Source organism: Accipiter gentilis, chromosome 1 (assembly GCF_929443795.1).
Source record: "Accipiter gentilis chromosome 1, bAccGen1.1, whole genome shotgun sequence".
NCBI classification, from domain to species: Eukaryota; Metazoa; Chordata; class Aves; order Accipitriformes; family Accipitridae; genus Astur; species Astur gentilis.
Window position 1 is genome coordinate 12,416,499 of NC_064880.1, and position 20,454 is coordinate 12,436,952.

Genomic DNA, 20,454 nt, shown 5'->3' on the forward strand with positions numbered 1-20,454 from the left:
ATTACTTCCATGGAATGGAAATGAGAAGAAACTAATTAGCAAGTCTTAGAAGAACAAAATGTGAGCATGGTTATTTAATCAGTGCTTTAGAGCAGTAGGAGACATGGTTAGGTAAAAACAACTCACTGGCAGCACAGACGGTATGTGCTGCTGTAGCCTAAGCATGATGAAGAGCAGTGATGAGGGAAGAGCAGAACTCCTTCATCCCCCTTCGCTTTGCAGAGCCTGGAACTGCGGTACACCTTGTCTCTACCTGTCCCTGTGCTTAATTTCTTACCTGCGTAGCTCTTCAACTAAAGAAAATATTAGAATAATGAAACCTTTTATACGATGCTCATTTCATTTTTAAACAGCTGCACATTAGCGTGTAGTAGAGTATACGGTGCCAGTAGGAACTTCTTTGTGTATATTAATAAAGACTTCAACTTTATAAGGAAGGAAAAACTTTTGGGTTTCACTCTGAAACATCTTGGACATTCCTTCTAGAAGAGAGCCTGCGTCAAGCTATTGACCCTTTGACTTCTGCATTCCCTCATCAATTTTCTAATAATGGTACATGCTGCAAAGGTTAAGAGCCTGCAGCAGGTCCCAGGAGCTGAATTCCCTCGCCCCACCTCTAAAAGAGCCCTCTCCTGTGGGCTTACCTAGTAGAAACAGCAGCCTCTTTATTAGAATGAGGAAGGCTTTAATATTATTCTCAAGGAGACAAGTGTGCTGACCAGGACAACCACTCCTCATCCAACAGCGGCAGATGTGGAAGACTCAGTATCTCTGACGCAGCTGTATCCTCCAGCTCGGAAGAAAAAAGAAATACACACTGTTGGATCAACAAAAGGCAAGAAATATGCTTCCTCTCTCCGTAAAGTCCTTCCAGATGGTAAGGCTTGATGTGCTGTCCCAGCAACGACTCCTGTGATGGCAGCTACATCAAAGAGCTCATAGGCAGTGAAAGCCAAATAGCGTCTACCCTGTAATGAACTTCAGAATTCAGGAATGATGGAGGGGTCAACAGCAGCCCGTGCACCAAACAGCAGCAGCTTCAGAGCTGGAGAACAGTCCAGCTCAAGGCCACATTAGTAACATTTTCCACCATGGCAGAGTCTACGCCTGCCTGCTGCAGAGCACTGATGACTTCAGTGGGACTGTTCAGACACAGTCACACGGATGATGAATAGTGCTGCCTTGGAGTAGGGCCCAGTGGTCTCCAGACATCCGTTCCAGGGAAGGTGGCTGGGTGTTAATCGTTATCATGGAGATGTTTGCATGTGGGATGGGGCAGTGGAGAGCTTGCGGGTGGCAGCAGACGTCTCTGGATCCAGTCCTCCTCCTGCTGGGGAGCTGAGTTGGGGGGGCATGGCAGAGTCCTTGAAATTTCTAAATCACAGGTGGAATGGTTTTTTCTAAGTAATTAATTTCTTTCTGCAGAATTAATAACTCTTTAATATCACTCTGTGTTGCCCTCCTCATTCTTGAAATGCTGCCAACACGAGCCTGGTTTCTGCAGGCATCAGACGGCCTGAACATGGTGGTGCTTGGCTCAGGCACTGGTGACTTCTGCATGCTTTATGGGGAAGGCTGGCATGAACAGAAGTCTGAGGAAATCTGAGGGTCTGTTGGTCCCTTAGGTAAAGCCATGCTTAGGTCATGTGAATTTTGGGGGTTTTGTATTTCCATTCCTCTGGTGCTTCACAGTGAACGAAGATGGTCCTCTGCAATTCTGCATCTGTGGAGGGCACCTGGTACTTCCTGTGGCCAGGGAGAGAGGGAAGCTCTTAGCTATTGGCATCCTGCAGCATTTTCTTTCAAGACCAAGAAAGATGGGTTAGATACGCTCAGCCCATACTGCACAGTGCAGCTGTATCTCACTTGAGCAGTGAGACCAGGGGCACTGAGTTGGTCAGCTCTTAGCAAAAGGCAAGTAGATGTTCTCTGTTGTATAAACCACGAGTGTCTCCCACTCACAGATGCTGGGGGGAGAGGATCTGAGGATGAAGACTGCTGGATCCCCCGAGATAATGAGGCAGTGTTATCCTGATCGCAAAGCAGGTTGACCATCCCGTAACGTTTTTACAGGACTGCTGATTAGGAGCCCAAAGACAGACCCTCGTAGAGCACTAATGCCCTGGGGATGGCGGGGGGAAGAAGCAGCTTGGTCGTCTTCCCACTTTGCTAGGGGCTTTTGGAGGGACATAGTCAGATCAGTCCCATCTCCATGTGTGCAGTACTGATCCAGGACTCCTGGAGGTGTCGTGCATAACTCAGATGCCATTGTACTTCTGTTCCCATACCACAAATATGGACTTTTCCACTGATGCTGTGGCTTTCCCCAGAGACTGAGGACAGTGCACGTATTGGCAGCATTACCACACAGAGATGGCTTTTTGGTATTCTCCAAATGCTTTCTTGGTTTATTGTGACTTCAAAAGCATCCTCAGGGCAGATGCCGCCAGAAGCTGTCCTTGATAACATAACCTGGGACCATTTCCACTGGCTTTAGCACAGCCGTGAAGGAGACAGATCAGTCTCCTGTAGGGCCACTTGCATCTCCCCGCAGCTCAGTGAGCAGACTGGATGCCAGACAAAACAAACGATCTCTTTCTTTCCTTCTCCTTTGCCATTGTTTCCATAAATATGCTCAACACAGAGTAATATGTGAAAAAAAGCTGGTGATCTTCTGCACTGAGAAATGTTACATTTATCCTATGCTGTTCTTGCGCAGCTGAGCTGACCTGACATGGGACAGTCCCAGCAGTCTGGCTTTTGCAAAGGCTGTGACTGGCAAGAAGCAAACACGCTTCACTTTCATCGCTGCATGCAAGACAGCCGGGGGCGCAGCAGAGGAGATCCAGAGCTTCGGCCTGGAAAGAGCCCCCCGGGAGCCGTCCTTCCCCCTCTGCTCTCTGCAGCGTCGTGGCTGAATGGCAGTAACAAAAAAGAGAGCAGGCATTTCATCACGTGTCTGCAAACTAATCTTGTCTTCGTACGGTTGGCGGGACGAATGTGGTAAAAGCCAAGGCTTCTCACTTGTTGAAATTAGGACATGATCTCATATAATAATGACATGGGGATGTCTGCAGAATGCCTTGCCTTCCCTTGCCTTTGGCCTATTTGTACATTTTCAGGGGGGAAATATAGAGGATGGTGGTCCTGTCAAATATTTAGCATTGAAGTAGATGTCTGTAGTCAGCAGCTAGATGTTGAAGGCCTGTTGTTAGCTTTGATGAGACAGGGTTGATCTTATGGTTCCCCAGGGAAGCTGCTGTCAGTGTAACCTTACCCTGGCAGTCCTGGGCAGGCATCGTTTAAGCATCCGTTATTAAACATCCTTCTTGCGGTTTTCTTTTTTTTATAGAATCATTACATTATTTTATAAACCTTTTTACTTCATCTGGGATCAGTTTCCTCCAGCAATTAAAGAGAAATACTGATACCGTGGTGTCGGTAGGAGTATTGGTAGGAGACACCTGCAAATTTACAGTGCTTGAGATGCTGAATTTGCTCCTGTGTTACGGCACTGACCCTTGAGCATTGCAGAGCTGTTGCAAATGGTCATCTCTTGAGTGTCATTTGATTGAATGGACACTTGATAGTGGTGATGTTACAGTCATTGGTGGGGTCCCAGCCCTGGTACTGCCAAGATCAGTTCTGCAATTTAATGCATTTAAATTTAATGCATTTATTACATATTAATAACGTCTTTATAAAACGTGATTCTCTGTTTCCTGGCTGTTCTTGTTGCTCCTAAACGTGGTTCCTGTGTGTGTGTCTGTTAGGTCGACAGTGACACAATTTGGAATGAAGTTCACTCGTCCGGTGCTGCTCGCCTGGCCGTGGGCTGTGTCATTGAGCTCGTTTTCAAAGTAGCCACGGGAGAACTGAAGGTTGGTATGAAAATAACACTTGGCTTTTGATATAGGCTCTGTACAGGACTCGGCTCAGGGCTGTGTTATTCAGGAGGTCCAGTTAGCTTCATTTTAATGCCACCATCTGGCTTTAGTCATAAAAATCTTTGAAGATATCAGCAAGTGAACAACAGACTCCTGGTGAATGTTCTTACGCACTGATTAAAAGGAAGAAAGAAACCAGAGCAGCAAATGAAATCACTATTGCAGTGTTGTCTGAGGGTTTTGCTGTTGCCTTCAGCTGGGCCAGCCTGTTTGCTGTTTCAGTGACCTCATTCAGATTTTTTTTTTCCCTGAATGGGAGGAAATGCTGTACCAAGCAGTTTCCATAAAATTAATGTGGACTTTCTCCCCCCCCCCCTCCAAAACGAGGGAAAGCATCATCCACTGCTATGGTTTTGTGAGAAAACCATTGAGAACAACTACATAGTTCCAAAGCAGAATTAACGCTTCTGGCTGCAACCCCTGCATCCATCTTTGTGCAATAAACCTTCCTTTCTGTCTCACTTCTTCATTTTCTTATTTTTGTGCGTAGAATGGATTTGCTGTTGTTCGGCCTCCAGGTCACCATGCAGAAGAGAGCACACCCATGTAAGTATGTGTATGTGCTTTACCAACTTGCTTTGGTGTTTGTTGTGTGATCTGCAGCTGGAAATTAGAAAGGTAGTTTGTTAGGTTATTATTACAGAATTTCTTGCTTATTGATATGCAAGACAGTATAATTTTCAAAGCCTCCCAGTAGTTCTCTGGAAGAGGGCAAGATCCTGCTTAGTGGTTTCAAATGCATATTTTCTAGCAAGAATCAGCATTACAGTTATGCTTTGAAAAAGCGCTAATGCTTTTATTTGCTTTTCTCTTGTGAATTGTTAAAATTAAATGTTGATGGATCATCCAACGTGAGGAAAGCAAGGATATGCAACTAATAGTAGTAATAGCAAACATAACTGTGTTCTGGGGTCACAGCACTGAATTAGGAGAGTGTCAGAGTGGGAAGGCTTTGCAAAGCAAACGCTGAAGTCAGGCGTCTTGCATATGTTTAATATAGCAGGGGTTTTCCTATCGGACTGTTTTCAAATCAGGGTCCCAGGCATAAATCACGTTGGCTTTGTATATCTGGCTTAAGGTATGCTGAAGTTTCTTGTCTTGGGTGCTTCAGCGCTCTTTGGTGGGAGATGAGTGCTTGCTGTTGAGTTCCCCTCAACCCAGTGTTTTTAGGCCTCTCTGAGCATGTCCGCTCCAGCCCTGGGTCCTTTCCCTTCCTTTCCCCCTCGACACATCCACTCCCTGTCTGCTTCTGTCCCCTTCCCTCACGTGCAGCGCTGGAGGTCTCATGGGCAGCTGGCACCGAGCAACATCTCATTGCGGTGGCTTTGGGCAAGTGTGAAACGTTCTGCCTTTCCAGAGAGACTGCAGGACCCTTGCTGCTGCGTGGCTGGTTTGTGTGTCTAATTGAGCACATGTGCATCTTCTAGGGAGGAAAGAAGAGTGAGAACAGAAGAAATTTCTTCCTGCTGTGTTATATCTAGATAATAGATGCATTGGGACCAAGGAAACCTATAATTAACACCTTTTCCTCTTTCCTCCCTCTCATCACCTCCAGGGGTTTCTGCTATTTTAACTCCGTGGCAATCGCAGCCAAGCTGCTCCAGCAAAGGCTGAATGTTAGCAAAATCCTTATAGTGGACTGGGTGAGTAAATGCCGGTTCTTACCCTTTAGGAGAGCAGGTGGAAAGTTTTCAGGGGCTTTTTTTTTCCTTGTAAGGGCAACGTTGGCTGTGTCAGTGAAAAAAATGTTGCCTGTGGTCTGCAAGCCAAAATTTATTTTTTAAAGTTTGGGTTTTTTTCATTACAGTGTCTTAATAAAAGAAAAATTTCTTAAACGGTCCATAGTTTTCAGAATAAAATTATAATTAATAAGTAGTTGCTTTCTAAAACAAGCCCATAACACAGTCTCAAGGATGGGTAACTGCAAACTGTGCTGGCTTTTGTTGTTGGTTGGGGTTTTTTTCTGAAGGTTTTGACCTTAACTGTTATGATCCATCCCAGATTTCTTTTCAAGATGTGAGGGCCAGTTACTGAGAGGGCCAGGCTGTGTGGCATGACTTGACCATTGGTCTGGATGGTCTCAATGTCCTACCTCTGGGCCAGCACAGCCTCTGGGCGAGTGGCAGGCAGTCAAAAGTGATCTCTAAATTGCAACGAGACAGTGAAATACTCAGCAGACAGCACAGCAGAGTTGAGAAAGAGCTTTTGGGGGATTTTGCTGTGGCGAAGTATAGGTTTAAAAATGAGGCTGATAGATATATATTTTCCTAATAGATTTAAAAATGTATTTATGTGGATGTGAAGGCATTTGAGTTGGTGGATATCAGCCAAGAGTTTTGATTATATTGCCACAAATCTCCCATGGGCTAGACCCACAAGTTAAAATGGATGTATTTGTCTTTTTGACCTACTGGATGGACATCCTTTTCCTCACTTTCCTCTAACTGTTTTGCATGTCAGGAAGGACCATTTTGAATACCCATCCTGTTACAGACTGCATTTCTGCACCAAGTAGCAATGCAATAGGGGATACGAGTCATGGGTTTGTGTCGTGTAACCTTGTTGGGTCCAGCACAACTTTGCTGGGCACTTGTGTCAGTGGTCATCCCACAGACAGATTAAAGATGCAAATTTGGGGTGACTAATATAGTCTCTCCACCCCCATGATTAGTTATGAATCCACTTCTCCCCATCCAAGTAAATTGGTCCTGTCCTCAATTTTGATATACACTTGAGATTGTTTACCCTCTTTTATCCCATGTGTTAAAGGAGTGTAACCTGAAGCTAGCTGTGCAAAGCAGATTACTCTCATTTGCAATAAACTGCTTCAGCTAGATCAGAGAAGTGCAGAAAACAAAGCACAACAGCAAAGAAAAACCCTCCAAATCCCAAGTTGATGGCTTTAATGTGCATTTTTACTAAGGTATTAACCTCCCTCATATAATGCAATCTCTGTCCCTGAAGGATGTTCACCATGGGAATGGTACTCAGCAAGCTTTCTACAATGATCCTAACGTTCTTTATATTTCACTACATCGCTATGATGATGGGAACTTCTTTCCAGGCAGTGGTGCTCCTGATGAGGTAAGAGCATGGGTCAGCATAGCATCTGTCCATGTCTGACAGGACTGCTTGGGGCTGGGATTCAGGTGCCCCCCAAAATCTCAAGGAGCCTCTGCCAGGCAAGGCTTGGAGAGAAGCTCCTGCCACCGCTCCCACACTCGTGTTCGTTAATGTCCCTTTGGGAATGTATCACCTGGGGTTTTGTGTTTGGTGCCTTCTCATCCAACATCCGCAAGCATTGTGTCCTGCCCTGTGAGCTGGCAGGAAAGCACATACCTTGGCTAAGGAGCAGAAAATCAGTCAATGCAATTAGGTTCTCCAGCCCTTACTGGACAACCTGTTCCAGAGGAGCTCTTTGCCAGCTGTCCCAGCACTCCATGTACTTTTCAGGATTTCCCCCTTACAGGCACAAATTGTTTCTTAGATGCAGGAGGAACAGGTTGTCCGTGGCTGTGTCACCAGCACTGGGGTTTCCTGGCACAGCCTTGGAGCCCCTCCATCTCCCTTTCTCCTGGCCCTGCCGAGGCACTGCTCGCCACCACTGCTGCATTCACGTTGCACGGCCCCGACGGTGGGATTTGAGCAGCAGTTGCTGATGCTGCTGGACCAAAGCCACCAGTTCCTGGTCGTGTCCTCAGAGCCTGCAGCAGAAGGTCTGGGCCAACGAAGCTGGGACACCTTTCTCCCTGAGCTCTGGGTGGATGTTCCTACATCAGTCGCGTCCTTCCTTTCCCTTATGGCAGGAAATACTGTCCTTCCAGAGTGATTTATCAAAGGGAAATTTCATAAAATACTTCATTTTGCGTGCTCTGAGGCAATCCAAATTACATCTGGAAACTCCTAGAGTTCTTACCCTGTCAATTTTACATTTTCCCATTCAGCAAACATGGATGTTTCCATTTCGATTTCTAAAGAAACTTAAACGTAATGTGATAATGCTTCATTGCCCTGTTTGTGCGCTACTGTTGCAGTGTATTTTTCTGATTTAAACACAAAATAAATTCAAAGCCACAGGTAGATAAATAACCCACTATGGATGGATGAACCCCCTGTGTTTTTCTACCAGCTGTATTTGCACCAATACAAGGAATAATGTGCAATAAAAGCCCTGTAGCTTTATCTAGCCTGAATTATCTGGCTGTGTATTGTATAACACATTAATTTTCAATTTTTATTTTTATTTCATAAGCGGAAACCTACAGAAAACCCACAAAAAACTAATTGTGTGTGTAGGAGCTCAGAGCCCTGTGTGGAGCTCCCAGCGGCCAGTGGCAGCAGATACTGCCTGGCTCCCTTGCTGTCCCTATAGACCCGCAGCCCATCCTCACGGCCACCATGCTCAGGCAGTTACGAGGTCTCTGCTTGACAAAGGGACTGAACACAGGCTTTTGGATTTCAATATGGATGGGCAAAACATGGTCCTGCTTCATGGCAAATGAATTACTAGAAAACCCTGGTTTATTTTTCAGGTTTCCCCTTTCTCAGGTATTTGCAATCAGTGCAGATGGGGACGTTTGCAGTACATGCAAGGATGGGGATGTACTTACATTTACCACCCATGTGTCCCTCAAGCAGCAAAAATCTCTTCTCTGCGAATCATATTTTTCCCCAGCAGAGGGGGAGCTCGCTCTGATTAAAACTATGGGTTCCCCCCCCCCCCCGCCCAGTTGCAACTGTAATGAAATATAAAATATGCTTCTGAATAAAGCTAAAAACGAATTAAGGCAGGGTGTTGCATATAACAGACTCTCCTGCAAAAGAGGAAGAGGATCCAGTTGATGAAGAGGTGGGTTTTGGGTGAGCAGAAGTCAAATACCACTGGTGCACACACAACTCCCATAAAGATCAGATCATGGAGGAGCTTTATTTTCACTCTTGTTTTGGGGACCAGCTTTCTTTAGAGGGAAAACTTAACCTCACTACCACCAAGCTATTGAATCAAAATCCATATTGAACTGGAAGAATATTAAGACAGCAGAGGTGTGTTGCCAGAGTTTGCTGTTTCCGTATGTGTAATTAAGAGTACCATCTCCCCTTTTCAGGTTGGCACAGGAGCAGGAGTTGGTTTCAACGTTAACATGGCCTTTACTGGTGGCCTTGATCCACCGATGGGAGACACAGAATACTTAACTGCTTTCAGGTAATATTGAAGTTTTCCTCTTACAAACATATTTTTCACCTAACTGGGTTTCTTTTTCCTCGTGCAGTCCTCCTTAATCTTGAGTTTCTCTCCTGCTAAGTTTAGAAATACAAGATTTACATCTAGTTGCAGTTACTTTTTGAGTACCATACTAAAAATAAAACTGAATTAAGTAAATAGGATATTTCTGGCCATAAGAAGTGTGGCTGTGACATTAGGGGATTGACATACTCGCGGCTCAGCACTGATTGATGCATGAATGTAAAATGTCAACTGATATGAGTAAGGTCTTCCAGTTTTGGCTAAAAATTTTTTTACCTCTTTGGGGTGAGTACTTCTGTGGGTAAATGCAGCTGGATGGGGAGGGGAACCCAGAAAAACTTGTTAAAAAGTCATCATGAGTTGAAACTTGGGAGTGCAGCTGCCCCAAGGCTTGAGACATCATTACTGCACTGCAGACGATTGTACCCAACTTCTGAGTGAGTTAGCCGTGCAGTCCCTCTCCTGCAAGAGCTCTGCTCATGACTCGCACCATAGCTCACTCCCAAGTGTACCTAGCAAAGGGATGTGGGCTTGTTTTGATAAGCTTTAGATTTTATTAGTATTCACCCAAGATATCGAATATGCCTATACCAACCAACTGGAAATTGAAATGACTGAACTGTGGGGTTTGTGCTTTTCTTACTGGGTTCTGGTTTCTCCTCAGAAGCAGCATGTTGTGTGTTATGAATAAAAATACAACCATCTCTTAAATAAGTGTTACTCATCACTCACTGTCAGAGTGTGAATGAAGGTAAGCAAAGCTGTGGAGTTGAATTAATATGTTGCTGGGATATCCTCCTTGATTAGCAGTAATAGTAAAGACAGTTACAAACCACTGTGCTGGGTTTTACAAGCATATTCAAGCATGCTCAAAAAAAATGGCATCATTTGAGTCTCCAAATGGAGTAGGGGATGAAGCCAGTTGTTGATTGACTTGTTCATGTCCTGCTGGGTCTTATTGTCCTGCTCACAGAAGCATATGATATCTGAGGATCGCAGGGAGGTAACTGCAGGGAATTGTTTGATCTGATCCTTACTTTCCTCCTATCAGCATTATCGGAAGAGATGCATGAAGCAAAACACACGTTAGCTTATCTATGGTCATGCGCACCTAGGTTGTGGTCTCTCTGAGCAGGGTTGCTACGGGAGCACTGCAAAAGTATGGGTCGAACATCACCTTGCTGCTTTGAGCAGCTAATGGGCAAAATACCCCAACAGGGCGATTGTACATCATTGGTGTTTTGGGGACTTCTGCAAGCCTGGAGTGATGCATTTGCCTCCCAGAGCTGCAGAGAACAGGATAAAATTGACTAAAGAAGCAACAGAATAACAAGGTGAAATGAAAGTGGATCTCTGGGGAGAGGGGAACTTGTAAGTAATCCAGTAGTGAATAGAGGCCAGTGTGAGACCATGCTTTCCTTTCTGATACTCTTTCCAGGAGAACAAATATAATTCTCTGACCTGCTGTATATATAGGCTTTATTTTTCTTAGAGACTGTCCTGTTGCACCCCCTGCCTCTCCCATGCTGTGGGTCCATCCTCTTCAATTGGTACCGTTTTTCACAATTATGGGTTGAAGTGGGTTTTCTGTCCTCAAACCAGGTTTAGTGCACTTCTGGCAACCACCCCACATAAATTCAGGGAGACACACAGTTGCCAAAACATGGGATGCATTTCTGGCGACAGGCAGATGGACTATCGCCTTCATGGAATAGCATTAAATCTGGGAGCATTATTTTCTGTTGTTCCCTGTGTGCGTATTTGTATTCCATTATACTGAGCAGTTTACTGAGAGCTTTTACTCTTCAGCCTGCCATTAAAAAGCCTTCAAAGAATGTATACAATTTAAAATAACATCCAGTCAAATAACTGTCATTTGTCTTGATGTTTTATTCCTGTTACAGGAAAGCAGCACTTTCCTCCAAAGTGGAAGTCTGTTTATCCCAGCAGTCAACAAGACTGATCTCTTCATTACAAAGAGAACTTGTAGCTCATGACGGAGTGACATACTTGCTATTAAATATTAATTGAGTTTCAAGGCTCCTGGAAAATTGCTCAGTCTGCACAGGAGGACCTTTGCCAGCCCTTCCTTAATAGGCACTGCTGTCTTTTTGCCCAGAGACTGCAGCTATTTGGGGAACATATTTTGGAGCGAGCCACAGCCCTTATTTTGGTGGGGTTTTGAGAAGCCGAGGGATGTTGTGACTCATCCTCCTTGGTAGCACCTCCTGTAGTCTGCCCCATGTGCACACCTTCAGTCAATAAGTTAAATTGGAAGCTTTTTTTTATCTAATGCCAAGTTTGGTCATGATAATACATTATCAAGTGACCTTTTTAAATCTTAACCAGCTTCTTTGAAAAACATTTTTTTTCCCCCTGAATCTTTCTATTGATTTTAATGTAAAATAATGCTTTGAAGTTTGCAATTTATAGTCCTCTGAGAGTTAGAAAGTGAAGGGAATGGGTCATATATCCTTTTTTTTTTTTCTTCTTTTCTTGTGTTAGCCCCTTGAGACAATGCATGCCTTCAAGGCAGCACCTTGTTATTCCACCCCATCGAATGCCACGTTGCATTTGCTGGGGATCAAACCTAAGATGAAGAAAAGATAAGAAAATTGGCCATAATGAACTCCAGAAGCAGCAGGCATTTTCACCATGAACTTGGAAACTCACAGTGGAGAACTGAGCTTTAATTCAAACCAGTCCAAATGCCAAACTGTGAGGCTTTGAAGTCTGTAGAGGAATCAGTGGAAATCCTTTGAGCTAGGCAAAGATACTGATATACTTTTTCTTCTTTTCTTTTTTTTTTTTAAGCCTTAACTCTTCACATACTTGTCTGCTTTTAGGGAAGCAAGACCTCCTTCTATGTAAACCAAACAAAAGAAAAATAAGCAACATGCCTTTTTTTTTTTTTTTTTTGTTCTATTTCAGGATGAGCTGGTGTATGGATTTGATAAAAGCATGTGCTCTAATGAAATAACTGAGATAATTGTCCTCATAAATTAGTCTTCTGATGAGTGAATAAATAAATCCAAATGAAACCTATCATCCCCGCACTGAAAACCTGTTTCAGTGTCATTTTACTTTTTCCAAAGAAAGGACAGTAACTTGCATCAGTGGGTTGGACAGGGTAGCCTGACCTCTTAGTATTTATTGATACTGCCGAGCATTTTCAAAAGTGAGAACAAGAGTTAAAAATGTGAAGCGAAGAGCAGTCTTGCCGTGCACTTTGTCGCTTATTGTCTTCATAACCGAGGGCTGAAATCACCGGCTGCCCCGTCTCAAGGTTGGGGTGATATCATGATTGCTGTATTTTTTTGGGGGGGACGGGACGGGACAGGGTGGAGTCACGCCAGTCACTAATAAGATGTGCAAAAGGGATTTGGGGAGTTTGTTGCGAGCTTGGCGCTCCTCCACCCCATCGTAGCAGCGGCTCTGCCTGCCCGAGACAGCATGACATTATAATTTAGCTGACCGTTCGCTGGGCGAAGGTCCCATGGTTGAACTCACCACCAAAATATGTGGGCAATACAGATTTCACAGATTAGGCAGAAATGTATTAAACTCTAATGCAAAAAAATGCAGGGCATATAATTTTAAAAGTCCTTAACTCATCAAAATGTTATTGGTATTCATCGCTGTTATTCTGTAGTTATAGAAACAAACACTTGTAAAATTCAGGGTTGTGGGTTGTTTTTTTTTTTTTACCAGGGTCTGTTGTTCCCTGACTTGTTATGCAAGCAAAAATCATGTTTGCTTCTATAAATCCTCATGATGTTTTCAAAAGCAAGAGTGTGCAAACCCGGCTAAGAGACCTCCAGAAAAAATGTGAAGACTGCAGCTGGTTCCTTATTACGCGAGAACAGCAATTACTTAGTGAAATTAGATTGTATTGTCCACAGGAGTTTTCCTCTGAATTTACTGTAAGAAAGCTTTCCTGATGATTCTAGCAGTTGTGTTGTCTCATACAATTTTTTTTCCCTACCCTGAGGTCTCTTCCACAATTGCAGCTCCATATACAGCTTGATTCCAGTTAGTTTTATTTTTATGTAAAACACCTAAACCAGAAGCGAAAGTATTTGGAAGGTCTCTCCTCCTGCCTTTCTCAGAAAGCGTTAAATGAGTTCAGGAGCCAATCGGGGGTGGGGGGGATTTGGTTTTTTCCTTCGATCCATAAACCATTTCAGGACTAAGGGGGGGGGGGGGGGGGGGAGATGATGATGTTTTGCCTGGAATGGTTGTTTCTGTATTTTAGATTTCATGCTCTCCCGACGCAGATTTCGTCCCCAAACTCCTAATCCCTTTTGACGTAGTAAATGACCGTGGAGATGGCTGCTTGAAGAAACAGAGACTGGAGTCTTCAGGAGGCTGATTAGCTTAGGAGCAGCAGATAATGTTTTGCTATGCATCTCTCTCTCTCTCTCTCTCTCTCTCTCTCTCTGGCCAACAGTAGGAAAAAGTCTCTGAAGAAAGTGCTCAGCCTTCTGTTTCACCAATTTGCTTGCTACAATTGAGCATTTTAAAAAAATCCTCTGTAGGATTGTTTAAACTGCCTGTCATTTATTAGGTGTTTAATTGGTAAATTGGCTAGTAACAGACTAAAAATTATCCAGTCTTCTGGCAAATAGATGTAAAATTGTATTTATTTTTTTTCTCTCCCCTCAAAGATTGCAGAACATGATAAGTAGTTTTTACTGTTTGCAGCCATCAGTTTTGACTAATGCATAGCTGTTCAGCTTAGCTGTAATCAGAGTCAAATCAAAGGATTTAGTTTATTTTAAGCAAGAAAAACAACCCTCTAAAATTTGGGAAATTTAAAGGTAACCCTTGTATTTTAAAAAATTCTATATGGCTGGAATGAATATTCAGTGTTACAAATCCTTTCGTTCCTCGGTGAATAACTCTACAGGCCAGTAGTAGAGTAGTTTCAGATACTAGTTTGAATTTCTGGCTTTTTTTTGTAGTATTATCACCAGGGCAAAGCCATAGGTTTGTTTGCAGTTTGATTGTTGCTTTCTCTTGGGGACTTAGCTTTACTGTGATGGATCTGAGCAAAGAGGCTGTTTTCACCTGTGCACAAGAAAAAATGAAAAACCAAAAGACTGGGTTAGATGTGCCTGAAGCGCTGCCCACAGATGAAATCTCAGAAATACATCATTTGAAAGCAGTTCATTTGCTTGGGTCTTAAATTTTCATGAGTCTCTTTTCAATTGAAAAAAAACCAAACAAAAAAAAAAAAACAGAAAAAGAAAACCGAGGGAGGGAGTGCTGAGAGGCAGGATGGCTTTGGTCCTTCTGGGTCAAGTTTTATGGCCACAGATATAGCTGCTTACGTACATGGTAAGCATCAGATAGAGCTGGGTCTGAGGCTTTGGAGTACTGGTATAATACTGGAATTAGGAGAAAGTCAGAAGCAAGAGCAGCCCTTGAGAGTTTGTGTAGGGATCACAGGCGAAGGAAAGGGTTCAAGTCTGGATTTGAGGGTGCTCTTGAGTTTGGATGGGTTTGTGACGGTCAAGGTACTGAAAGCATTATTAGCTTATTAGCTTATTTTTTCTGACACCCTGTCATCTTGCACTTCTCTGACTGCCCCTGAACACGCACGGCTCCCAGGCAGCCTCTGTCCAGGACGGGCATGCGGCACCGATCCCATGGGCACAGACTGTCTGTCCTCCTGGCTCGTCTTGGGTGGAGCCAGGGGACCTGCAACACATGTTTCTTAAACTCTAAGAGACCTCATAAAAATTTACTGTGCATACAGAGCACCACTAATAATTGCACAGAGTTGAAGGTACTTGCTGGGGTAACCAGCTGTGGCTGTAAGGTCACTCCATCCTGCACTGGAGAAAACTCTGGACATCCTCAAAACGGCTTCTTCTATTGTCAAATACCGATTGATTTACTTTTAACCGGCAATCGCTGCTTTTTCTCTCCTCAAATTTATACAGACAGGGTTCACAGTTAACTCTCAGAGTTGGCTGTGCCTCTAGAGGGTATCTTCGAACCGCTGTCCCCGTGCAGGGACCTTCAGCCAAGCATCACCAGCACCATCGCGCTGCTCGCCGGCTTCCCCTGTGCCTAGGGTGCATTCGTGCTTCTGCATCAGCGGATGAGCCATCCCATGGCCAAGAAATTGTTACCGATTTGGGGTCACGTGGGTTGCTCGGTGCTGACAGACCATACCCACAGCTTGGGGTTTGGGCTTGCTCTGCAACCAGCTTATGGTGATCCCGCACATCGGTTGAGGTGCTAGCAGCTCCCATGGCATCATAACTTTGGGGGGGGCAGGGAAGAAATCTGATGATTTTAGCAGTTTTCCTTTGGTTAGAAATTAAAGAGCTCAGCAGTACTTCAAAGCTCAGGGGGAAAAAAACCCTCCACCACATGCACTTGCTTCGAAACTGCTGCTTTAGTCCTTTGTAAAGGAGGTGGTTTCTACTTAAAATGTCTGTGGGTTTCACTAAACAGATATTTGTCAACTGTAAAGTCATCAGCAAAAACTGTGCTATTTTGTCTTCCTTATGTAATCATCTCCCTAAGGACAAAATGTATACAGCAATCATGTCGTTTGAGGAAAAAATTAAAATTCCTCTTTTGGATTTTGTAAGAATTACAGGAAAATAAGATCCTTTTTGCGTAGGTTTCCATGTCTGTGTGCAGAGACTGGCAGGTGGGAAGATTGCAGGAGGCTGTTAGGTTACTGCAGTAATTAGCTGCCAAAAAATTAAAGCTAGAAGGCTTTTTTTTTTTTTTTTTTTTTGACTACATGGTGTCTGATTGCCTTGACCAGACCTGCGATGTGCCTGGCATCCCTCCCCGCAGGGATTCTGCTCAGTGGTGGCAATGGAAGCTGCTTGATGGTTTGGACCGACTCTGGAAGTGTCTCATTGGATGGTAGATGTTAATTAAAAATAAACTTTAAAAATAAAAAATTTATTTTAAAAATAAACTCTGTGGAGGGCAAAATGGCACGAGCTCCGATCAGTGTTGGGGCTAATATAAGCTGCTGACACTAGAAGGTGTCTTGTGGCTGTTCAACATCACTGTAGCAAGAGATGTGAATTTTTATGGGAGTCTTGATAGCACTTGAGCAATCTCAGCACTGAACAGACCTTTCTGGGCTCTTTCTGGTTTTCGGAGCATCACATAACAAGTATATTCAATAAAAGTGAAGTTCTCATGTATGCAAAGATATTTACAGGTTCATGCTTTGGTATATGAATAACTACAATTCCTGCTTTAGAAAGTTAACCTTGCCAGTAGCTGTTCCTAGGATGGGGAAACAGGGAAATACTGCCGTCTTCAGTACCAGCAACAGACAGCATTGGTCAGGTTGCCCTAGGTATACATCCAAGATTCAGTGTGTAAATTTATTATGGAAAAAAGAACATAATTTGGAAAATACTACTGTATATAAAGGGCAACCTCTGTGCAAATCCTTGCTTTTCCACTAGTTCCACAGCTTTCAAGCCCATGAGTGTGGATACCCCGGCGTGAACTGAAGGCACAGGAAGGTGTTCATCCAAGAGTGCTTGCAACGGGCTTGCACAATTAGAAAAGATCATGGGTGTTGGCATCGTGTTTATTAAGAAGCTCCGTTGCTTTGACTTTTTTCCTTGCTTTAGTTTCAGTTCTGCTATGTTTGTGCTGGAGCTGTTAGACAAAGAAGCAACTACTTGCTCTCTGCTCAACTTTCCAGTTTTGCTTAATTGGCATCTTGATATGGGAAATGGGCTGTTTGCAACCTCATGTAGGTTTTGAACAGAAATTGAGTAGATTGGAGAGAGAAAATAGAGGGAGAAGGCCTTTTGCTGAGGAACCACAGACGCAGACCTCTTGTTTCATTTAAATACTGGCCTTAACAGGCAGTAGTTTATGGATGCTAAGCAATTCATTCCATATTCTAGCGAACAAAATGTCAAATGATGGGGAACTGGAGTTTGGAGAGGTGTATTTGGGTGGGATATTTGCATATTAAAGCTTTTTGCCCTGTGCGACATCCCCAGCCTTTTACTGTGGTAAACAAAAAGTGCAGCAAGCTAAAAATAAACAGCTTTGCAGACGCTGCAGAGGCTAAAGGAGATATTTTGAAGGAGCACATGGAGACAAGTGCCACAAACCGAGGTTGCCATCAGAGAGGTTTTCCAGGTGGTTTTGCAGCCTATGCCAGATGCCCCCTTATTTCCTCCTTATACCCATGTGCCCTGTGTTTAAAGCAAGATAGGATCACAAATGGGAAACACAACATATGGCAACTTATTTCCTTCATCAAAACTTGAGGCTGTTGATGGAGGAATTAACAGACCTTGCTGGAAAAAATAACATGAGATTGACTTTAAAACTCTACTGCGTGGTGGTGCAAGGTGTTCTACCAGCCAGGCTCTCACCTTGTAAGAAAATAGGATATGGGCTTCTCTACTGTGGAAAACGGTACAGGGTTTTATAATGGGTTTGTTCAAGATGGCTTAAGTGTTCCTGCATTTGTTCAAGAGCCAAAGTAATGTGCCTGCCGTTGTTAAATTTTTGTTGCAGAACGGTAGTAATGCCCATTGCCAATGAATTTGCCCCAGATGTTGTGCTGGTGTCATCTGGTTTCGATGCGGTGGAAGGCCATCCCACACCTCTTGGAGGATATAATCTATCAGCAAAATGTAAGTTGTGGATTTACAAGAGCAGAGATCCAAAACTGGTGTAAATTGCTGCTGTCCTAGGGACTAAAGTACAGTATTTGCAGGTTTTACATTTTGGGGTCTATTGTCGGATCTTGCATTTCAATGGCAAACTTTTCAGCCTTTTTCTTTGAATTTTCATGTGTTTTGTCACTGAACTGAATACATATTGGTCTGGCTAAAGCCTTTGTTTTCTTGAAGCGTTGCGCATTTCAATTTTGAGTGCAACTAAATTATGTAAGGAAGTTACAAATTCGTTTGTAGTCACATCTCTGCAGAGAGGATGGCTGCTGAATTAGAGAGCTATGCTTGTTGTAATGCAAAATTGCAGAAAGAGGCAATGCCAGATATAAACAGTGTACCTTGCTCTGAATGCTAGTAGAAGTCCATTTCTTCCTCCAGAATACCTTATTAAAAATTTGAGCTGAATGTTTTTGTTCTCCACCTTTGAAGCAATTATATGGGCCCGCAAGAACCTCCTTTTTGCTTTGGATCCATGATGTTTTGCATTGCACAGGAGGTACACTGAAATCCCCCCCGCCTTGGTAATGCTGGGTTTATCTGGCACTGTTTCATTCAAGTCAATCGAGAAGACAGTTTTTCTTGCAAAAGGATTTTATTACTGTTTTTTAAGAGTTTGTTTCAGCCAGGGAACTTACTCTCTACAGTGTACTTCAGAACCTTGTAAGGTAGCTGAACCTATAAACTTTATATAAGAATAAAGTGAAATAGATTTACAAGAGACAAGTTATTTAAGATATCCAGAAACACTTTGTAATGAGAAGGTCTTGTTTACCTGCTTGTTGAATTTCTCATGTTCTGCTACTCTCACAAAATGGTTATGGGCTCAGCCATGGATCTTTTTATCTGGCTGTTAATTTGCCAATTTGCAAAGGCGCTCGTGGGGGTCACTGCAAAACAGAAAGCAGGGAGCGTGGATGGAGAGTAGAAATGCCCTGGATTTTCTTTTGTTTGGATTTTTTTTTTTTTTTTTTTTTTTTTTTTTTTTTTTTTTTTTAGGGGGAAGGTTGCTTTGAGGACATGTTTTTTAAATCCTCGCAGCTTGGTTCTGTTTTGTTTAAAGGGTAGAAATGTATTGTGTGTCAGATGATCAAAGTCCCTGGTGCCCCAGGAATTTTTATAGCATATTATATATGGGAAGAAACGTCTGTTAAGAACTAGATGTCAAATATCTCTGGGGCACTGTGATGCTGCTATCGCAACTGAAAGCACCAGCACCAATTTTACTGATTTCCCCTTCCCCTCCTCCCTCCTCCATGACTGCTCTGACTTTGCATCTTCCAAAGCGGGGGGAAAAAAGCCACCTTCTTCCACCCTCTTTCCTTCCTTCCAAAGGAGATACTCACTGCTATATTTAATTCAGGGGGCTGAGGGGTGGTAGGGAGGACAGAGGTGTCTCACACCTGGGATAAACTCCCATATAGCGCTCGTAGGAGAGATATGGATCTGTCCCGCGGCACGCACAGCTGAGCCGGTCCAGCGGGGAACCGTGGCTGGAATTCTGCAATGAGCATATTAAAATCCAACCTGGCTTATATTATGCGTTGAGTCCTTTCAGATCCCTTGTGGTTTTCTAATATGATGTAATTCCTTTCTATAATTCTTTGATTCTTCGCCAGGAGCCTGATTCCAGCCGCAACCTTTGCCCTTCTCCTGCATTTCCTCTTTTTCCTCGTTACAGGCTTCGGGTACCTGACAAAGCAGCTGATGGGCCTGGCCGGGGGTCGCGTCGTCCTGGCCCTCGAAGGAGGCCACGACCTGACCGCCATTTGCGATGCCTCCGAAGCGTGTGTTTCTGCTTTGCTGGGAAATGAGGTACAAATACAGGCAAAACCAGGGAACCAGGGGCTGTGACCTCCATTGTCCGCTGTCGCCACCCCCACCCCACCCACCCACCCCCCCCCCCCCCCCCCCCGCCTTGAATTTGGGCATCTCATCCTCCAAAACAGTCAATCCACCAAATTTTTGTCATCGTTTTCAGTCCTTTTGACACATGTTGATTTAAAGAGCTTTATTTGTTTAAAAACTACTGTGTTTGGCAATCCGTCTTATAAGGATTGAAGTAGCTAAGAATTGAATTTGGGTTTATTTTTTATCGACATAGTTTGCTTTGTGCTTTTTGGAAAATAATAATAATAAGTTTAATTTCTTTCTGAAGTCGTTGTCCAAGCCTTCCCTTTTCTTTGCAGACCCCCTCTCTAGTACTGCAGCTTGTGCCTGCTGCATTGGGTGGCTTGCTTGACATTGTTTTCAATTGTATTTTTTCCTTGATGTTGTATTTTCTGTCTTCTGCTCTGTTCTATCTATTGCTGCATTGGAAAAGCCTCAGCTGTTTCACAGAAGTTGGCCAGAAAGGCCCGGGTGTGTGATTGCAAGATAAGAACAAGACAGAGGAGTACACCAAGGAAATCTAGTTTTTGGTTTCTGGGGAGGTCAGAGTATTTTCTTACAGAGGAAACTTAAGATACTTCAGCTTTTCTGCCTTTTTTCCCTGTCCCACTTTTAGTGTTAGTGGGATTAAGGAAGAAATTATTCAGATTCCCTATGTCCATCCTCCTTGATGCAGCCTGGC

At 43.6% G+C, this 20,454-nt stretch overlaps 1 protein-coding gene across 6 annotated transcripts in view; it reads left to right on the forward strand.

The window, feature by feature from the left end:
• HDAC4 (histone deacetylase 4) overlaps positions 1–20,454 on the forward strand; it is a 264,285-nt gene that overhangs the window by 229,546 nt on the left and 14,285 nt on the right. For all 6 annotated transcript variants that reach the window (XM_049806725.1, XM_049806715.1, XM_049806707.1 and 3 more), the window contains 7 exons: positions 3,774–3,881; positions 4,438–4,493; positions 5,503–5,590; positions 6,912–7,031; positions 9,053–9,150; positions 17,725–17,843; positions 19,564–19,697. In XM_049806725.1, the coding sequence (XP_049662682.1) occupies positions 3,774–3,881; positions 4,438–4,493; positions 5,503–5,590; positions 6,912–7,031; positions 9,053–9,150; positions 17,725–17,843; positions 19,564–19,697 (723 nt within the window). The remainder of the gene's footprint in view (positions 1–3,773; positions 3,882–4,437; positions 4,494–5,502; positions 5,591–6,911; positions 7,032–9,052; positions 9,151–17,724; positions 17,844–19,563; positions 19,698–20,454) is intronic.